Source organism: Haematobia irritans, chromosome 2 (genome assembly GCF_050003625.1).
Source record: "Haematobia irritans isolate KBUSLIRL chromosome 2, ASM5000362v1, whole genome shotgun sequence".
Taxonomy (NCBI): Eukaryota; Metazoa; Arthropoda; class Insecta; order Diptera; family Muscidae; genus Haematobia; species Haematobia irritans.
In genome coordinates, this window is record NC_134398.1 from 94,422,472 (window position 1) to 94,445,236 (window position 22,765).

Below are 22,765 nucleotides of genomic sequence, written 5' to 3' on the forward strand. Positions count from 1 at the left end.
AAGACTTGATCAAAATATAATCGCCTTCATACATATTTTTGTACTTTTAGTTTAGTGTTTTGGTGAAAAACCCGAACATAGTACTCACCTTAAGCTGAGTACTATGTTCAGTTTTCAAGCTGAAAACCCGCTTATTTTCACGGTTACTTTTTTAATTTAATTAAATTATAAATACAAAATAGTTCACAATCAATTCCTTAGATCTTTTCCATTCAATATTTCGCAAGACTTTTTATAAATATAATCGTCTTCATAGTGATTTTTGTACTTTTAATTTAGTGTTTTGGTGAAAAATACGAACATAGTACTCACCTTTACGGGGCAAAGCATGAAAGTACCATTCGGTATTATGAAAGTACCAATATGGTTTTGAAAATAATACCTAAGCGGTACTATTATTTATACCATAAAGGTATTGATGTGTAAACAGTGTGGTATTACCAAATAATACCTAACTGGTATTGGTTTAATAAAACACACCTAAAATATCTTTGTTACGTAATTCATTTAATACATAACATACATACAAAACCTCATCATTTCTCCAAACAAAAACCTCATAATTTTCTCCCAATTCAGCTCCATGTCACAATTCAGGCACTGCATCCCTCAAGTAATTTTTCCATGCAAAGTTTTTCTCCCAATTCAGCTCTATGTCGTAATTCCGGCACTGCATCCCTCAAGTCGTCTGTTGTTGTATTTGGAAGTTTTTTGTATGTCAGTTGCGCATCTAAGTAAAGGATGATCGAATTAGACCGAGGAAAATTAAATGAATTCAATTTTCCTCATCATATCCCAAACTATTGTTATTTACAAGCCGCATGAAAAAAACTAAACTACCAAGACGACAAATTACAATTGGTCGCAACGTCTACATACCATGTGTTACGGCGTTGTGATAGTTAATACCACAATAATACCGGATGTAAATGATTTGATACAAAGTGGTACCAAAATTAAAAGGTAACGTGAATCAATTTATTAATACCAAACGGTAATGGCCACATACCGCCTTTTTTCTACCAGTGTACCGCTTTGGCTTTGTGTTTAATACCATATTGGTACTTTCTTAATACCGTATGGTATTTTCAAGCTTTGCGTATCGCCTGCACCGTTTGGTATTGATATTGTACTATACGGGGTTGGCTAACTATCAATAACGTACCGTATCGATTTGAGCCCGTATGGTAATAATTTTTCTATGGGGATATATATCAAAAAGTGTTTGATGTAAGGGTACTACACCCAAAGAAATTTGTTAGTAGGGACAGCAGAAAAGTCTGCTAAAACAGCAGAAAGTCTGCTGAAAAACGGACAGCAGTCACTGTTTGCTGAAATAGCAAACATTTCCTGCTATTTTTGAAGCTCGATTATACTAAAACATGTTTTATTTTGGCTCAAACAAATAAAAATGTCAAATTAGGAGCTATCCTAACATAATTAAATCAATATTTTATGAATATCTATAGCATTTGACCCAAAATCTGAATATTTATCGAATTGAGGCATAACAGCAAACAAAATGTTTGCTGATCGTATTTAGGAGCTTGTAAGTATATTACAGTGAAAAATATACCAAAAACTACTTTTGGTTCTTGGTTCTGCTTTGGGGAAAAATTTAAAACCTAAACATTTTATAAATTTTTGTTCATTAGGCCCTGAAGTACAAAAATATAACAGCAGACATCAACTTCCACCTTGGGTTGCCAGATTTTGAAGAGGCAAAAAGAGCACACACGCTCACAAAAAATCGCTTCTGTAACATATACTCCCAAACATATTTTGCTTCAAGCATATACATTTTTGGGTATTGCCCAAACATTTATATGTTTGATCTCTTCCAATATATAATATGTTTGAAAGCATATTAGTCTAAACAATATATGTTTGGGTACTCTAAGTTCCAAACATTTTGTATTTTTGCATCCAAATTCAATAATGTTGTCTTCCAAAAAACAATAAGTTATTATGTGAACATATAATATGTTTGGAATCATTTTGCACCCAAAAATATTATATGCTTAAAAAAAATTCTCCCAAACAATATTGTGCTCAAAATTTTATTTATTTATTTATATATTTACAATCATAACGAATTATGAAAATAAACAGGTAATATAGGTGCTAACAACATAGGTTTTCGACCTGAATGCTCAAAATTTTGTTTCTGCCCAATTGTATATTCCCCCACATCTTTCTCACGTCCACGAGATTTTTTAGTTCTTAGCACCTTTTTCTGTAATACAAACATTGTAGAAGAAATTATTCAATTGTATGATTTTTTTTATTTTAATTTTACCTTTTGCCGGGCGGGGATTCGAACAGCGGACCACACAGTTTGTAAGGATCAAAGAAGTAGCTGATCAATTGCCCAAGGAAAAATAAAATGTTAATTTTGTAATAACAAGTAACAACCACCAACTTAATTCAATATCGCTCCCTGTTAAATAGCGCTCCAAGCTACTAAACACATATATGTTTATAGGCTATTTCTAAATTAATATATGTTTGCATCCAAGCATATTATATTTACAAACATTTTATGTCCCAAACATAATATGTTCTAACATATTAACATATATGTCCCAAACATGTTATGCTAGTTTATGAACATTATATGCTTGCACTCAAAAATATTGTGTTTAAAAATTTGTGTTCCAAACATATAATGTTTATAGCCAAACATATGAAAAACAGCCTTTTTCATCCGTGCATTCAGCTTATAAAAAGAGCACACTTTTTAAAATAAAATAATAAAAAAACATTTAATTCCAATTTATTGAAATATAATTCATTTAAACATAACAAAAAGGTTCATAACATAAAATAACCCACTTTTAACTCAAGCTAATTTTCTTACAATACTTTGTAAGTCTACATTTACAGCCTATTTCTGCTATCCGAATTCTAGTCTTCGTTCGCATATGGTTATATTTACACACTAATGGTGTTTTCTTTTCTGAAAAAAGTGCTTTGCCGTCATTTTGTCTGTACAGAATGCGCATTTTTAAAATGTTACCAGCAACCTAAAAAAATGCTATCATTTCAGCGGGCAGAAAAGAATTCAAAGAAGGAAACAGGGCAATCGCAGCACTCTCGTTTGTTGGCAGTGCTGAAAATGCCCGTAATTTTCCTCTATGCGTGGCACTATTTTCACAACAGAATTCGAAGCCTTTTCGCACTTTTGCCTGTTTTTTTAGAAAAGAACCTAAAAAGTACATTTTCCGGCCAAAATGCAAAAAAAGTGCGCATTTTTCATAAAGGCCGGTACTCTGTTCGGTTTTCGCGTTGAAACTCCATACAAAACCAAAAAATGCGAAAAATTTGCGAAATTTTTTCCATTTGTGATACTTTGTTTTTTCGTGTTGAAAAACTGACGTTTATATCACGGCGCCATTTGCAATGTGAATTAAGAAATAATTTATTTATTAAAAACTATTTGTGCGGGTTTATAAATCAAACACGGACCATATTTTTGTTCCGAAACTATACAAAGGATCAAAGGAATAACAGATCAATTGCCCAAGGAAAAATAAAATGTTATTTTGTAAAAACAAGCAACAACCACCAACTTAATCCAATATCGCTCCCTGTAAAATAGCGCTCCAAGCTACCTAAAAAAACGCCGCTTTCTATGTGCGAAATAATGGTTTCCATAAAAATTTTTCGCAAGAATGAACATAGTACCGGCCTTAAGAAACGAAAACGCCATAAATAACAATAGTTTGGGATCAGGGTTGATAAAGTTGACACTTTTGTGCTTTTTTTGGTACATTTCGACTGCCAAAAGCACCGTGGCACGACCCCGAGCCATTTGGTACTTTTTCATCACAATTACTCTATATAGAGTTATCCTGCCCTAAATGTGAACGTTTCTCAGATATCAACTCAACTCTAACAAGTAAGGAAAGTCTAAAATCGGGCGGGGCCGACTATATTATACCCTGCACCACTTTGTAGATCTAAATTTTCGATACCATATCACATCCGTCAAATGTGTTGGGTGCTATATATAAAGGTTTGTCCCAAAAACATACATTTAAATATCACTCGATTTGGACAGAATTTGATAGACTTTTACAAAATCTATAGACTCAAAATTTAAGTTGGCTAATGCACTACGGTGGAACACAATTTTAGTAAAAAAAAATGGGAAACATTTAAATCTGAAGCAATTTTAAGGAAACTTCGCAAAAGTTTATTTATGATTTATCGCTCGATATATATGCATTAGAAGTTTAGGAATTTTTACAACTTTTCGACTAAGCAGTGGCGATTTTACAAGGAAAATGTTGGTATTTTGACCATTTTTGTCGAAATCAGAAAAACATATATATGGGAGCTATATCTAAATCTGAACCGATGTCAACCAAATTTGGCACGCATAGCTACAATGCAAATTCTACTCCCTGTGCAAAATTTCAACTAAATCGGAGTTAGAAATTGGCCTCTGTGGTCATATGAGTGTAAATCGGGCGAAAGCTATATATGGGAGATATATCCAAATCTGAACCGATTTCAACCAAATTTGGCACGCATAGTTACAATGCTAATTCTACTCCCTATGCAAAATTTCAATTATATCGGAGCAAAAAGTTGGCCTCTGTCGGCAAATGAGTGTAAATCGGGCGAAAGCTATATATGGGAGCTATATCTAAATCTGAACCGATTTGGCTGATATTTTGCAAGTTTTTCGAGACTCATAAAATATTCGGATGTACGGAATTTGAGGAAGATCGGTTGATATACACGCCAATTATGACCAGATCGGTGAAAAATATACACCCAGAAAACAAATTCGTTGCCTCAACCGAATTATTTGCCAACCGAAAGCAGGTGGTTCCATCAACTATCAATGATATCTGTCAGCACAACTAACATTTGGCAATTGTAACTACATGGTAGTATGTTGGATCAACTTTGTATTGGTTGTCGCAATTTCATATTAATTGTTTTGTTAGTTGGTGCAACCGCCCTCGATTTTCTTTACTATTATCCTAACCAAATTCCAATATCAAATGAAAGGGCAGATTATATTGAGATTTTATTATTAGAAATCTCCGAATAAGAAAATAAAAAACACACACCGTCTTTGAACGCTTTGAACAGAGGAATAAAATTTTATTTATAGAAAGAAATGTATTAGTTGACAATTTTAAAATAATGCTACTTAGATCAAATTAAATGTGCCCAAGTACAGTGTTTTGTTGTAAGGTAGAATATATAATGTATTTTTTCTAACACCCCCCCCCTCAACAAAATATTATTTAAAAATATCCTTTATTAAAATCTTAAATTTAGGTTTTGTTAAAAAATCGGCCAATTGCTCATTTGTAGGACAGTATACCATATTAATAATTTCATTTTCATGAAGATTCTTGACATGATGGTATTTAACATCAATATGTTTTGTTCTTGCGCTAAAATTTGTAGATTGTATAATTTTAATGCAGCTTTGATTGTCTTCATATATTGGAATAGGCGATGAAATTGGGATAAAAATATTAAATGTTTGATCCACAATAATTCTTGAGCTGCTTTTGAAACTGCAATAAATTCAGCTTCAGTTGACGATAAAGCAATTGTAGTCTGCTTCTTTGAAGACCAGAAAATAGCACTAGAACCCAGCACAAATAAAAATCCACTCGTTGACTTACGGTCTTCATGATCACCGGCCCAGTCCGCATCAGTATAGCATTTTATATCAAGATCTGATTCAGATTTCATTATCAATTTCTTTTTCACAGTTGCCTTTAAATACCTCACCACTCTCGTAACAGCCTCCCAATCACATTTCCTTGGAGTTTCAACTCTACGACATAAAATCGAAACTGCTACTGCTATATCGGGCCTAGTTGTAATAGATATGTGGAGAAGAATACCTAAACCAGATCTATATTGTCCGTTATTGGGAAGTAAATTTTCATCATGTCTTATCTTCCCAAAATCTGGATCCATTGGTATTAAGCTCGGTTTTCCATCATTTAAGTTTGTTTTATTTATAAGATCATAAATCTTTTCTTCTTGATTTATTAAAAAATCTCCGCCTGGAGTTCGTTTTATTTGTATTCCCAAATATGATGTAACATTTCCTAAACTTTAATTTCAAAATAATTGTTTAATTTCTCATGAATATCTTTTAGAATTTCTTCATTATTTGCGCAAATCAAAATATCATCCACATAAACTAAAAGGTAAATGATATCTCTGCCAATTTTCATTGTGTAAAGACAAGTGTCTGTTTGCCCGTATACGAACCCATTGGAGACAAGGACTTCTTTCAATTTATCATACCATGATTTAGCAGCTTGCTTAAGACCATAAATGCATCTTTTCAATTTGCAAACCAGTTGTCCATTTTTATTTTTCTCGAGGAAAGGCGGCAACACTGTTACTAATCAGACGTGTATTTTTGTGCGAAATTTTCATTCCAAGTTTAATTGTATTTAATACATAACAAATAACATCTCAGGCATCCTATTTGCATACAACTGCATCTATGATGCCTGGTCCTTTACCCCAAGATATGGAATTTGATGTCGCAGAGGTTGAAGCTTCAACTTCTCATCATCACTCACCGGCTGTGAACAATGACAAAGATGTTTCCAAAACAAAAACAATAATTAATCCTAATGACCGCAAGCGTCAGCGACTTGAAAGTGCACTATCACCGATAAACATTTCAATTCCTGACCTTACTGAGAGATTGGCGAATCATAACCCCGCAGACCAGAACAGATTCGGCATACTAGGTGTACTGTCAGATATTGACATTGGCCGCTGTGAGCCAGAAAAAAAAACAAAAACCTCAACAAAGTAACGAGAACAAAAACAATTCTAAAGTAAAATGGTGTCCTCCAATTTTCCTTTATAATGTGAACATTGCCACACTTGTTGACAAGCTGAAAGCGACAATCCCCACTTTCTCATTCAAAGTAAAAAATATAAATAAAAATAAGAGCAAAATCTATTTTTCTGACCCAACAGTTCACGCATCTATGATGTCAATTTTACGTGAGAAGAAAATACATTCTCACTCATTTACGCCAAAGGAATTTAAACAAACTTCTGTAGTTCTAAGGGGACTATTTGCCAATACTGTTATAGGCGATATTAAAGCTGAATTAAATAAAGAGGCTCCAAACACAATTTCAGATGTCACAAAATTTAAGACATCTAGTTCCATCAAAAAAAAAAATATAGACACTGGACTATTTTTGGTAACCTTGCTTCCAGGAAAAGACATTTCTCATGTTTCTAACATCAGAGGCATCCTAAATCAAATTATTAAATGGGAAGTCCCCAAGAAAAAAGAAACGGACATTCAATGCCGTAGATGCCAAAGGTGGGGTCATATCTCGAAAAATTGCAATTCCCCTTACAGGTGTGTCAAATGCAATCTCGATCATGAACCAGGTGAGTGTCTCCGTACCAAAGAGGATCAGACGGAACCTTTCTGTAATAACTGCGGTGAAACTGGTCACCCAGCCAATTGGAGAGGTTGTCCTACTTACAAAAAGTACGTGGCCATACGAAAGCAAAGAATAAACAAAGCCATAGAAAAAAAGGCAGTTGCCAGAAACAATGTAAATCGTGTCATAACCTCGTCACTAGTATCTCCACACGGATGAAAAAGACTGTTTTTCATATGTTTGGCTATAAACATTATATGTTTGGAACACAAAATTTTAAACACAATATTTTTGAGTGCAAGCATATAATGTTCATAAACTAGCATAACATGTTTGGGACATATATGTTAATATGTTAGAACATATTATGTTTGGGACATAAAATGTTTGTAAATATAATATGCTTGGATGCAAACATATATTAATTTAGAAATAGCCTATAAACATATATGTGTTTAGTAGCTTGGAGCGCTATTTAACAGGGAGCGATATTGAATTAAGTTGGTGGTTGTTGCTTGTTATTACAAAATTAACATTTTATTTTTCCTTGGGCAATTGATCAGCTACTTCTTTGATCCTTACAAACTGTGTGGTCCGCTGTTCGAATCCCCGTCCGGCAAAAGGTAAAATTAAAATAAAAAAAATCATACAATTGAATAATTTCTTCTACAATGTTTGTATTACAGAAAAAGGTGCTAAGAACTAAAAAATCTCGTGGAAGTGAGAAAGATGTGGGGGAATATACAATTGGGCAGAAACAAAATTTTGAGCATTCAGGTCGAAAACCTATGTTGTTAGCACCTATATTACCTGTTTATTTTCATAATTCATTATGATTGTAAATATATAAATAAATAAATAAAATTTTGAGCACAATATTGTTTGGGAGAATTTTTTTAAGCATATAATATTTTTGGGTGCAAAATGCTTCCAAACATATTATATGTTCACATAATAACGTATTGTTTTTTGGAAGACAACATTATTGAATTTGGATGCAAAAATACAAAATGTTTGGAACTTAGACTACCCAAACATATATTGTTTACACCAATATGCTTTCAAACATATTATATATTGGAAGAGATCAAACATATAACTGTTTGGGCAATACCCAAAAATGTATATGCTTGAAGCAAAATATGTTTGGGAGTATATGTTACAGAAGCGATTTTTTGTGAGCGTGCAGGACGAACTTTTTCTAGCCTTTTTCAACATCAATCCACAAAAATGAACCCTATCCAATATGCACCAAAAAGCATAATAGATCAATTCATGGAGCTAGCAAGTTTTTTATGGAACCTGAAGAACTTACGTTGGAACAGGAAATAAACATATTCTTAGCAAACTACAAAAGTATGTCAAAGTCTGACGCAAAATCTGAATTCAAGCGCCTATTTAATAAAATTAAACATATTAACAATGATCCATAGACACATTAAATTAATAACATTCAACGTAAGGTCTCTTAATGATACTAGCAGACAGTTAGATCTGACAAGCTTGTTGTCCCATAACAAGATAGACATCGGATTCATCCAGGAGTGTCACCTGCGAAGAAATAGAAAAATTAGAATCAATGGATATAATATAATAACCGATAACTCACCTGTTGGTACAGCTGTTGTTACCAAAAATTGCATTAACTTCAGAAGAGTATATCTCAACAACATTGGAATGAATACTTGCCTTGCTCAAATTGACTTCATAACATCTGGAATACGCAAGCGATATCTCTTTGGCTCCGTTTATATCCCATGCAACCATCCCACACAAACATTAGAATCTGATCTTGATAAACTCTTACAATTTTGCAAAACCTTTGATGCTTTTGTTCTTGGGGGTGACTTAAACTCAAAAGATACATCCTGGGGTGACTCTAATGAGAACTCAAACGGCAGGACTCTTCATTCTTGGCTTGGTAGCAATCTGCTCGATATTATACGTATTTGTGATAGAGCTCCATCTTATCCAAATGGCAGTTCATTTCTTGATCATTTCCTTGTCAGCACTCAGCTAATAGACACCGTAAATCAATTCAAACTCTCCCAACATTTTCAGATCATTTTTCGATCAAAATGGACCTGCAGCTTCATCTGGACGGACCTAGAATCTTTACCTCATACGCTGCCACAAATTGGGACAATTTTCGGCATGATATTGATGACGCCATCTGTAGGCTACTTCCTATAACAAATAATAATCTTCAAAATCATGAAATTGATGAACTAATATCTGATTTCAACTCATCTTTCAGCGCAATCCATAATACCCACTCACAGCAAATTGAAATTAAGGATGGAAAATTTCCCCTCTCCGAAAGGACAAAAAACTCTTTAGATTGAAGTACTCCTGGCAGAAAGATCTTAAAAAAATATTTCACCGTGCTGGAAACAGGACATCCAGTGAGTATAAAATTTTGTCCAAACAAATTCAACTACTAAAAATAATAATAAAAGAGTCAGTAGCTATTGAACAAGCTAATAAATTCAAAAATAAATTGGGAAAAATAAATCCTGGTCCTTCCGCCTTCAAACAAATTTACCAAGTAATTGGGAAAAACAAACACCCCTTCTGCAATAAAATAACGCACAATAATTGTACCATTACCAATGCCACTGATATAGCTGATCACTTCAAAAATTTTTATACCGAAGTTTTCAGGGAAACAATTCCGCAACACCCGGTTCCTGATCTTGTCTCAAGAGTGACTTCTTGCATCGAGCCCATTCCACGTCATATTTACTCGTTCAATGAAAGCTTTACAGCACTTTCCAATACGGATTCCCAAAATTTTACTACTACTGAAAAAATTAAAATCATTATCCAATTCATAAACAACAAAAAATCATCCGGCATGGATGGAATTTCCAATTTCATTCTTAAAAAATTTCCCGAATCGACAGCAAAACTGATGGCGGCTATTTTCAACAACTGCATAAATAATTGCTATTTTCCTAATGACTGGAAAAAAGCTAAAATTCTACCGATAAAGAAAAAATCAGATAGTACCAACCTTTCTGATTTCCGTCCAATATCCTTACTGTCTAATGTGGGAAAAATTTTTGAAAATGTCATAAAAGAAAAACTGGAAAATAACTTCATTGTGGAACCCATTCCTGATTTCCAATTTGGTTTCAAAAAGTCCCATGGAACGCAACACGCACTCATCAAGTTTCATAACGACATTATCGCGAACTTGCGAAACAAAACTTGCACTGTAGCAATATCCTTGGATATTGAAAAGGCTTTCGACTCAGCATGCCATAAAGGCATCCTGTATAAACTGGTAGAACTGGGGACACCACCTCACCTGGTTAAATTAATTGACAGCTTTCTAACAAATCGCCAATTTTCAGTATTCATCGAAAATGAATCATCCTCAATGGGTTCTATCAATAGTGGAGAGCCAGTGTCCTAGCTCCCTATCTATTCAACATTTTCCTCAATGACTTCCCTCATACCACAGCTGACTCTCAGGCTATTCTTTACGCCGACGATTGCCTGATATACGCGCACAGTCTGTCACCGATTGACGCCTTACAAAAAGCTGAGTCACACCTTTGCCTCATAAATGAATTCTACCAAACATGGGGCATCAAAATAAACGCAGCCAAATCACAAGCTATCTGTATCAGGAATGCCTCAGGAAAATGTCATAGATCAGTCGTCCCGCAAAGTAAAATACTGCAATTGTTTCTCGAGGACACAGAAATCCCTTTTATGGAGACTATCAAATATCTTGGGGTCAATTTCAATTATCTTCTTAAATTCAATGACCACGGCCGGAATTCATTACAAAAGGCAAAACGAGTTTTAGGATCATTTTCATACATCATGAATAGCAGATACTTACCACAAAAAACTAAATTACTGCTGTACAAAGTGGCTATCAGACCGCTGCTTACTTATGGATTTCCAATTTGGTTCTCCATCTCGCCGATAGTGATCAAAGAATTGGAAATCTTTGAACGTAAAATACTGCGGAAATGCATAAATAAGCACTATGCTTCTAGGAACAAAAAGTTCTCCAACAAACACATCTACGACGTTTCGGAAGTTAAGCCTTTCAGCGAACATGCGTTTAACCTTCATATGACGTTCGTGCTGAAACTTGCCACTCATGAAAATGACCTTGTAAAGGAAATCTACGACTTGGAAAAACATACATACTGGTCTGGTTCGACCTACTTGTCATCAATCGCCATAATTAATGAGAACACATCTGATAATCCAGACCATTCCAATACGCGGCGGTTTTATCACAAAATCCCTAGAACGCACAGAGGATAAATTCTAACATTAAATTGTAAATTTTTTTTAATTAACCTACATAATTCATATTACCTTTATTCTTATGTCATTAGCAATACAACATATTATAGCATATTTATTATAAGTATATATAATAATCCACACCTCACCAAAAATCGCACAAAATGTAACTGATATATTCTCGTTAGCAAGCCATTTACACTTGCATTCGAAACTGTGATCCTTATCCACTCATAAAAGCTTCAACTGAGCATCCGTTTTATAATCATCCAATATAAATACCACTGTGATAGCATTCTGCATAACTGGAAGTTATTCTATACACTGTTAGTCATTTATTTAACAGTCTAATTTGTTATCTCGTTTTAAGTTATTTAATTAGTTTTGTTATTTATTTATTTATCATCGGTAATCTCTCTTGCATTACCATCAATCGTTATAGGCCGCGAGCAAGCCTTTTCTTACCTTTGTTTTGCTATGTATTTTCTTTATACGTTCACTAGTAGCCATTGCAAGCAAGTAGCTAATGTACTTAACCATCGTGTATTAGAATAAGACAACAATAGTTCTAAGTATTACAAATATACATTCGCTCCTTACTCATTGTACCATAAATAAGAAGAAGACTCAATAAAAAAATACTTACTTACTTACTTACTTTTATTTTTCTCTAGTCCTTTGGGTTGTTCCATATATATTTCTTCTTGAATATCTCCATTCAAGAAAGCAGATTTGACATCAAAATGTTTTACTGCTAATTTCTTTACGGCACTTACCGCTAAAAGGATTCTTAGAGTCACATATTTTCCCACTGGTGCAAAGGTTTCATCATAATCTTCACCAATGTTTTGTGTACAACCTTTTGCAACCAATCGTGCCTTGTATTTTGGTTTATTCATATTATTGGTTTTTATATCAAACACCCATTTGCATCCAATTGTCTTATTTCCATCAGGAAGCTTCGTCAAAACCCAAGTTTTATTTTTCTTTAAACTGGAATGTTCTTCGTTTACGGCTTCAATCCACAAATTTCTTGTTGAGCTCGGAAGTTTCATCATGTCTTCCCATGACGTTGGTGGAATTTCACTCTCATTTGTTGCATTTGTGGCTATGTGTTTGTAATCTAAAACAGGTTTTGTTTTCAGACGTTCAGACCGTCGAACATTAAAATCACCTTTGTCTGCTGTTTTAATTTCATTTTCAATTTGTGGATCTTCCATATCTTCTTCAAAAGATTCAAAATCCATTTCTTCGTCCACCTTATCAGTTTGATTTATATTTTCGATTTCCAACGAAATCCCATTTTCCTTTAAACGGCCTTTAATCTGTTCTTGGAATTGTTCATCGAATCGTACATCCTTGCTGATTACTATTTCATTGGTATCCTTTTTTAGGATCCTGTATCCTTTGGTATTTTCACAATAACCAACCAAAATTCCCTCAAAAGCTACATTATCTAACTTCTGCCTTTTACATTTCGGTATTTGCACAAATGCCCTCGATCCGTATACCTTGATATTACTTATGTTAGGTTTTCTTTTAAACCATTTTTCATAGGGAGTTTTATCAATGCTCTTTGATGGCAATCTATTTTGTATATAATTTGCAGCCATAACACACTCAGCCCATAAATTCTTTGGAAGGTTCGAGTCATTCAACATAGAACGTACCATTTCCACTAGGGTACGGTTTTTGCGCTCTGCAGCACCATTTTGTTCCGGGCAATAAGGCACTGTAGTTTGCAAAATTATGCCTGAATTTTTCAGAATAGATTTCATTTCTTCATTTAAAAATTCACCTCCATTATCACAACGGAGTACTTTTAATTTCTTTTTAGTAAAATTCTGAACTTCAGCCAAAAATTCCTTAAATTTTTGTATAGCTTCATTTTTCTTTGATAATACGTAAACCTTAGTATATCGAGAAAAATCATCGATAAAAGTAAGAAAATACCTCTTCCCTGAGCGTGAACTTACTTGAAGGGGACCACACACATCAGTGTGTACTAAATCCAAAATCTCTGGAGACTTACTTTTACTCTCTTTTGGAAATGGAATTTTGGTCATTTTCGATTCAGCACACGTATCGCAAAATTTCTTATCTTGACAATCACTGATAGAAACACCTTCCACTAAATTTGTTAATTTCTTGTCGTCAGATAATTTTCTATGACCAAGACGACGATGCCAGAGATGAATGCATTCCATTGAATGATGTTCGGTGACTTGTTCTTTTTCTTCATTTCTCTCAGATAGTATATAGAGGTTTTTGTATGCTACTCCTTCAGCTAATAACTTCCCATGTTTCTTTATGAAACATTTGCCTTCATTAAATGTGACAATACATCCTTTAGATGACATGGCTTTTACGGACAAAAGACTTCCATTGAGGTTCGGGACATATAATACGTTTTGGAGAACAATTTCGTAGTGACTACCATGAATGATTCCTTCTCCAATACCTTCGGCATCCAAAGGTTTACCATCAGCTATATATACGACTTGCGTTTTTCTCAATTTTATTGAAAAAATCAAAATTGCTTGTCATATGGATGGACGCTCCAGAATCGATCACCCATCCTTTTTTATTATCGGACACATTTAAACATACCTGGTCAAGCACTAAATTTCCTTCTTCTTGTCTTTCTTTTTTCCACTTAAAACAATCTTTCTTCATGTGACCCATTTTGTTGCAATGAAAACATTTTATTTGATTGCGCTTCTTGAATTTTTTATGTTTTGATTGTTGAGATTTCAATGCCCCATTTTCTTCAAATTTATTGGGATTACCATTTTCACATCTTCTCTCCGACTCGTCCAAAAGTTTTTCTTGAATATATTCTAAAGTTATTGAATTCTCTGGCTGCCCTTCTATTGATGTTACGAGAGCTCCAAATGATTTGGGGAGGCTGTTCAACATTATTGCGACCATTGAGTTTTCTTTTACTTCCTCACCCATGTCCAGCAATTGAGCTCTTAAAACGTTCAAACTATTTATGTGTTCTTGCATATTTTCACCATTTAGCATTATTTTCTCATACAATCTTCGAAGCAAATGTAGTTTTGATGTCATTGTCTTCCTTTCATAGGTCTTTTGAAGAGCATTCCACATAGATTTCGATGATGGTGACATTCTAATCAAATGAATTTGCGAATTTTCGACACACATTGCAATCGTTGCTCTAACTTTTTGGTCCAGCTTCCTCGATTCTGGTGTGACTGGATTAGGCATTCCCTTATCCACAATGTCCCATAAGTCCATTTGAATTAATTGCATTTGCATCTTAAATTTCCATGTAAAATAATTACAGGAATTAAACAATGGAAACAAGCACTTCGGTTCCATAATTTTGTCTGGATTTTATTGCTTCTATAATTCTTTAACCATGGACGACTGGGCCCATAACCTATTAGAAATCTCCGAATAATAAATAAAAACACACACCGTCTTTGAACGTTTGAACAGAGGAATAAAATTTTATTTATAGAAAGAAATGTATTAGTTGACAATTTTAAAATAATGCTACTTAGATCAAATTAAATGTGTCCAAGTACAGTGTTTTGTTGTAAGGTAGAATATATAATGTATTTTTTTCTAACATTTATTAATTTATTACAAGATTTACAATCATAATAAACTACGAAAATAAATACAAAAGGTGCTAACAACAAATGCTTTTGATCTACATATATGTGAAATCAATTTACATTACAATTTACAATTTTTTATAGGTAATGTTTGTATACCAATGACAGATGGCTATAAGGTTGCAATTATGTGGTCAAACTACAGAACCTAATTCAATATATACTTGCCAGAAATTTCTTCCTTAAGCCTCTAGATATAAATACAGATCGACTTAGACTCTTCCTGTATTCTTAATACAATAAAAAAAGTATCGGTGTGATACTTACCAGAAGGCAACTTCTTTTCTATGGGATAAACTTTATTCAATGTATTGCGGACTATTATCAAGTAAATGCTGTTCCCCGTTTTACAAATTTTGTAGCGTCATACCATTTACCATGTCGATGTTGATATAAATATTTATTTGTTGCAACAACTACCTTACGCCCGTCCTATAATTGAACTAAGATTCTATCAGTATACTCAACTTTTGGTTGTACCAACCATTTGTTGATTCCCATGATGTAGGTCTCACTATGCTGGTGGTTAGCTCAACAATTTTATGCAGCATAAAACCAAATTTATCGGCATTGGTTATTGTAACCAATAGAATGGTTATGGGAATTTCGTTTTGATCCTGTGAACTTTGTTATGGTCGTGTTGAATGTATAATGGGGAAAATAATCAAAACATTGTTCTTGTAACAAAAAATAAGTTACTGACATCATTTCCTCATTGTAATTATCGAATTGCAACCAACCATTTCTCTGGGTGTATATGGCAGCTATATCTAAATCTGAACCGATTTTTTCCAAAATCAATAGGGATCGTCTTTGAGCCGAAACAGGACCCTATACCAAATTTTAGGACAATCGGACTAAAACTGCGAGCTGTACTTTGCACACAAAAACACACCAACAGACAGACGAACATCGCTAAATCGACTCAGAATTTAATTCTAAAGGTAGAATTACATACCATGCGTTCAATGCGTACACTGTTAGAAAAATATGTTTTTCATATGTTCCGATATAAACAAAATGTGTTTCGGGCACAATTTTTAAACACAATATATTTAAGTGCAAACATGTAATGTTCCTAAACTAACACAAAATGTTTGGGACACATATGTTAATATGTTAGAATATATTATGTTTGGGGCATGAATGTTTCATAAAAATAATATGTGTGAATGTATACATATATAAATTTACAAATTTCGAGTAAACATATATATGTTGTGATACTTTATTCAGAGAGCGACAGAGAGAGAGAGTTAGTATAGAGAAAGAAATAGAGATGGAATCCAGGAGGGTTGAATAAAAAGATATCAACATAACACAGCGAGAATGAAATGAGAGCAATTTCTGTGAAACCGCTTGTATGTAGTTTCGGAAAACTGTTTCATGATAAGGCCAAAAATGTAATATGCTTAAGTCTAAATATTATTTAATTTGAATATAAGAATGAGTATTCGGAATAAAGAGAATAGACATTCGGAACCAAGAGAATAGACATTTGAAAAAAAAACAGAATATTTCTATTACAGAAAAAGATGCGAAGAACTCAAAAATTTCGTGGAAGTGAAAATTATCTGAGGAAATGAGCACAATCTTCTTTGAGGAATTCTTCCAAGCATATACTATTTTTGGATTCAAAATGCTTCCAAACATATAATATAATAATATACATAAAACAAACATATTAATGTTTCGGCAGTATCCAATAATATATGTGCTTCCTGCAAAATAGGTTTGGAACATATGTTAGAGAAGTGATTTTTTTTGAGGGTGTACAATGCGTCCGATGATTGAAGAGTTGAAATTTCTCTTTGAAAAACTCGAATAGTCTGCCGCAAACAGAAAAAAATCAACTCTTCCATCAACGCACGGATTGACGCATGGTGTGTAATTCAACCTTAGTGTGTAAATACAACCATAGCGATAGGCGATAGGCGAAGGATTTTTCCGCGACAGCCAAATACAATAAGCTTGGCGGCGATTTTTTATTTTTGTTTACATTCATTTGTTTACGTTTTTTATAATATACACATCGGAATGTTCGAGAAAATTTTATTAAAATTGTGGAACATAACATGTATAGCATTGATTGCTGAACATGTATACAAATCAATTAAAACGGTAAGTTTTTATATACGTACAGATGACAACATACGGGGATTATTTAGATGATTTAAAGAAGAGCCAACGGAGCCAACATTACATATTGATTTGCTTTTTTAAACAATTATTCCAGTAACTTTCGCCCTTTATACTGGTTGCTACATAAAGCAATACAATGACTGGTTGTGAACAAGGCGCGGAAGAATCCGGAAACTAGACTAAATTGAAAGTTGACTTATGAAAGATACCGCTGTAATAATTATAACTAATTGAACATTTCTGAATGAATATTCCAGGCAAACAAAAGAAGGTGGTGGGTTCGACCAGTTAATTTGCAACGTGATGAATTTGGTTTTTTTATAACTTGCATGAAACAATTAAAAGACCGTGACATGGAACATTTTTTCAAAGCAGCAAGAATGAGTGTCTCGTCTTTTGATGCTCTATTGAACATTATTCATACGCGCCTACAGAAACACTCACATAGAAAACCTATCGACCCAGAAACACGTTTATCATTAACCATTCTGTAAGTAATTCCTAATTATGAATTTAGTTATTACACCATAATGTATCCTTAAAAAGGAGTTCTCAAGTAATGATATTTGGTGTTTTCTGCTATAATTTGTGAAATTGTTATGTTCGAAAAAGTTAACCATCGGTTTTGTAACTACAAATGTTTTTATGTACTCCAATCATCAAATGTTCGTAGAATCTATTGAGATTTGAGAAAACTTCAGATTTTGAAACGTATCCCTAATATATATTAGAGATGTGTTTTGTTTTACAATAACAACCCAATATTCTTTATTTGTTTCAGCCAAACAAAAGCTTTGTTTTGGCATCATTAGGTGCAAAGATATAAATAGTTTTATCCGACCTTATTTTTCTTACCATTTAGGTATCTGGCACATGGGTGTTCATTCAATTTCTTGGCTTGGTCACACAAAATGAGATTGTGCACTGTAAGAAAAATTGTTTATGAAAGTTGTGATGTTTTATGGGACGAACTAAACCGGATTTATGTTTCCCCGCCAAATTTAAATACCTGGTACAAGATTGCAGAGGAATTCAATCAACAAACGGGAATGCCACACTGCTTGGGAGCCATAGACGGAAAACATGTAAAGATTATAGGTCCAAACTGTAGTGGATCCTTGTATTTCAATTACAAAAATCACTTTAGCATTGTACTTATGGCGTGCTGTGACGCAAATTTTTCATTTACTTTTGTTGATGTGGGCGCCTTAGGTAGTCAAAGTGATGGAGGTGTATTTGCCAGAAGTGCATTTGGGAAAAAATATTAAATAACGTGTTGAACATTCCACCGGCACAACATTTACCAGATTCAATAATTGAGTTTGCCTACTACTTCGTTGGAGATAATGCGTTTCCCCTCAAAACTAATCTTATGCGCCCTATCCAGGCCATAATTTATCTGAAGATAGAAGAATATTCAATTCTGCTTAGTCCAGAGCTCGAGTAAGAATAGAAATTGCATTTGGAATATTATCTAATAAATGGCGTGTTCTGCATACTACAATCAATAGCGCTCCCAAAAGTGCCGATAAAATCGTTCTGGCAACAGTAGCACTGCATAATTTTCTTATTGCAAGAAAAGATGGAAGCTACAATCCTGAAGTCGGCTATGAGAACACTGAGAATACTCTAAGATCATATACTCCAACTTACGCGAACAGATCATCTTCAGATACATTCTCTCTGAGAGATACTTTAAAAGCTTTCCTATCCCGCTAATAAAACAATTCAATTTAACAAAAATTATAATATTTATTGTTTTAATAAAAAGTAAAAGTATCTACTTTACAATATTCAAATTATTGTATTTAATTATATGTATTATTGAATATCAGACGTTGTTGTCGTATATCTGCCAACTCATTTTTTACAAAAACAAATATTTTATCTTCCAATTCACTCGTCTGTTCCAAACTCAAATTTGCATTATTTATTGACAGATGAAGGGATTCAAAAAGGCATTCAGTCGATGTCTTATTGGTAGTCGTATTAGCTATTTGATCTGCTGTTTTTCGTAACGTAGTCAAAATGGAAGGGAAATCGTCTTCCCGCTTACGTTTTTGTTGTGGGTATTTGTAATCCTCATTGTTAGACATCGATTTGTCATAATCGTCCAGAGGTGAGATTTCCTCATAACTTTCATTTAATTCCAAAGTCTCATCAAATATATTTCCAATTGTCCTGCGAAAGAAAAAAAGATATATAAGTTATTTCTAAAAATTATATAATCGTAGAAATATAGATTTTTGGTACTAAAAATGGGTATGAAATTTGTCCGTGACCACCGAATCCAAGTCTCATGAAAAGCTTTTAAATCAAGCCAAATAAGCTTGACTCTGCTCCCAGCGGTATTATTAACTTGGTATTCGACAAAATATTTGTTCTTATAGGTGGGTATTAAGTTCGAATTTAGCCGCTAAAATCGTCATTTTTTCATGATTACTTTTCTTTAATAATCCATTTTATGGAATACAAACTTTGTGAAAATTTGCTTTCGGCTTTTCCCCATCAAGTTACAAAAAAATTGCAACAAATATGTATAATTTTATGCCTTTTTCTTACTGATTTAGATTTCACTTTAGCGATTTTAGCGGCTAAACTCGAACTTAGTACCCACCTTATTGCTGAAAAATTTTTATGAAATGGAACTCGAGTGTGATCCCACAATTTATAAAAAAAACAGTAAGTTTAAAGTAGGTAGGGGCCGAAAATATTATACACTGCACCATTCTGTTAATCTGAGACCAATATTTTGATGTGTTACAAACGGAATGACAAAGTTAATATACCCCCCATCTTATGGTTGTGGGTATGATAAGACGATACCAACAAAATAACACTAATTTGATTTTATGGGCCCAACACAAACCTCTCAAGAATCTGTTTAAGTAAAGTTGAGTGCTATGTCACAAAATTGTCTGGTGTGACTTCTCTTCTTCGAGGGTGAAGTCTACCGACATACGTATATAGCTATATCTTCTTAAAATAAAATTGAAAAAAAAAACAAGTAAGGAAAGGCTAAAGTCGGGCGGGGCCGACTATATTATACCCTGCACCACTTTGTAGATCTAAATTTTTGATACCATATCACATCCGTCAAATGTGTTGGGTGCTATATATAAAGGTTTGTCCCAAATACATACATTTAAATATCACTCGATTTGGACAGAATTTGATAGACTTTTACAAAATCTATAGACTCAAAATTTAAGTTGGCTAATGCACTAGGGTGGAGCATTTAGTAAAAAAATATGGGAAACATTTAAATCTGAAGCAATTTTAAGGAAACTTCGCAAAAGTTTATTTATGATTTATCGCTCGATATATATGTATTAGAAGTTTAGGAAAATTAGAGTCATTTTTACAACTTTTCGACTAAGCAGTGGCGATTTTACAAGGAAAATGTTGGTATTTTTACCATTTTTGTCGAAATCAGAAAAACATATGTATGGGAGCTATATCTAAATCTGAACCGATTTCAACCAAATTGGGCACGCATAGCTACAATGATAATTCTACACCCTCTGCAAAATTTCAACTAAATCGGAGTAAAAAATTGGCCTCTGTGGTCATATGAGTGTAAATCGGGCGAAAGCTATATATGGGAGCTATATATAAATCTGAACCGATTTAAATCAAATTTGGCACGCATAGCTACAGTGTTAAATCTACTTCCTGTGCAAAATTTCAACCAAATTGGGCCAAAACTCTGGCTATTAGAACCATATTAGTCCATATCGGGCGAAAGATATATATGGGAGTTATATCTAAATCTGAACCGATTTCAATCAAAATTTGCACACTTAACTGCACTACTAATTGCACTCCTAGTGCAAAAATTCAAACAAATTGGGCCAAAACTCTGGCTTTTAGAACCATATTAGTCCATATAGGGCGAAAGATATATATGGGAGCTATATCTAAATCTGAACCGATTTCAATCAAATTTTGCACACTTGACTATACGACTAAGTGTTATGTTTGTACAAAATTTCAAGCAAATCGGTATAAAACTCTGGCTGCTGGGTCCATATTAGTGCATATCGGGCGAAAGATATATATGGGAGCTATATCTAAATCTGAACAGATTTCTTCCAAAATCAATAGGGTTCTATTCTGACCCAAATAAGAAACATGTGCCAAATTTGAAGGCGATTGGACTTAAATTGCGACCTAGACTTTGATCACAAAAATGTGTCCACAGACAGACGGACATGGTTATATCGACTCAAGGACCCACCCTGAGCATTATTGCCAAAGACACCATGTGTCTATCTCGTCTCCTTCTGGGTGTTACAAACATATGCACTAACTTATAATACCTGTTGCACAGTGTGGCGCAGGGTATAAAAATAATTAAATAAAAAACCCTGTTTCGAAATGTTTCAAATAAAACTTTATGTTGGTGGATATTAAGTGTGTTCCTAATGCTGTGCAGCATTAAAATAATTCTTTATATGTGGCATCTGAAATTGTAGCCCTTCATGAATCTAATGCCTGTTGCCTGTATATTCGAGCCATTGCCAAAATTGCTGCTTCTAATGAAGTCATTTTTCTGTTGGATATTTATACAATACAAAGCGAAACAAAAAACATAGATTGTTGCCATCACCAACCTCTGTGAAACACTATTATTGATCTTATTGGAAAATATCAGACATATGTCGGTTTTGATTTAGATAAAGTTTCCATAAATATGTACCGCCAAAATGTTCTTAAAAATGGACATAAAATATGCAAGTATGAAGCATCAGCTACATCGTCTAAAACTTAATTTAATAATACCTTTCAAATGTTTGGATTTTTAGTTCAGAAGCAGTGGTTTAGGGTATAATATAGTCGGCCCGTGCGACTATCTACTTTACTCACTTGTTTTAGGACGAGTTGACTTCAGTTCAAGAGTTAGATTCCCTTAACTCTAAACGTAAGCACTATGTTCAGTTTTTAGAATCAATACAATCTCTTCCTAGTTCTTACCACTGACATTGATTCACGTCACTAAAATGTGATTTATTATTACCTGCGGTTGCTTTTTACGTTATCCAGGAAACTCATATTTTCGAAATATTTCCATGTACGTTTAACTTCAGCTCCGCTGCCGGATGGCATGTTTAGACGTTGCTTCGTTTTTTTGTAGGTATCACGAAGGTTTTTCCATTTTTTCTTGCACAACTCCGCTGTTAAAAATAAGAAAATTTGATAAAAATATGAAACAAATTTCGTTAAAAAACTTACGACTCCAGCCAATTTCATTCGAAATCCCCTTCCATACATCTTCTTTCTTCTGAG

At 33.7% G+C, this 22,765-nt stretch overlaps 2 protein-coding genes across 2 annotated transcripts; one reads left to right on the forward strand and one right to left on the reverse strand.

The window, feature by feature from the left end:
• Positions 1–6,502: 6,502 nt before the first annotated feature.
• On the forward strand, positions 6,503–11,705 carry LOC142224797 (uncharacterized). The gene is made up of 5 exons (XM_075294583.1): positions 6,503–6,816; positions 7,385–7,519; positions 8,846–9,440; positions 9,874–10,770; positions 10,815–11,705. Exons 1-5 carry the CDS (start codon positions 6,503–6,505, stop codon positions 11,703–11,705), a joined length of 2,832 nt encoding a protein of 943 aa, XP_075150698.1.
• A 7,579-nt stretch (positions 11,706–19,284) lies between these two features.
• On the reverse strand, positions 19,285–22,645 carry LOC142224798 (uncharacterized). Its single transcript, XM_075294584.1, has 2 exons — positions 22,497–22,645; positions 19,285–19,657 (listed from the first exon to the last, which is right to left on the reverse strand). Exons 1-2 carry the CDS (start codon positions 22,583–22,585, stop codon positions 19,285–19,287), a joined length of 462 nt encoding a protein of 153 aa, XP_075150699.1. The 5' UTR covers positions 22,586–22,645.
• Between the last annotated feature and the right edge of the window lie 120 nt (positions 22,646–22,765).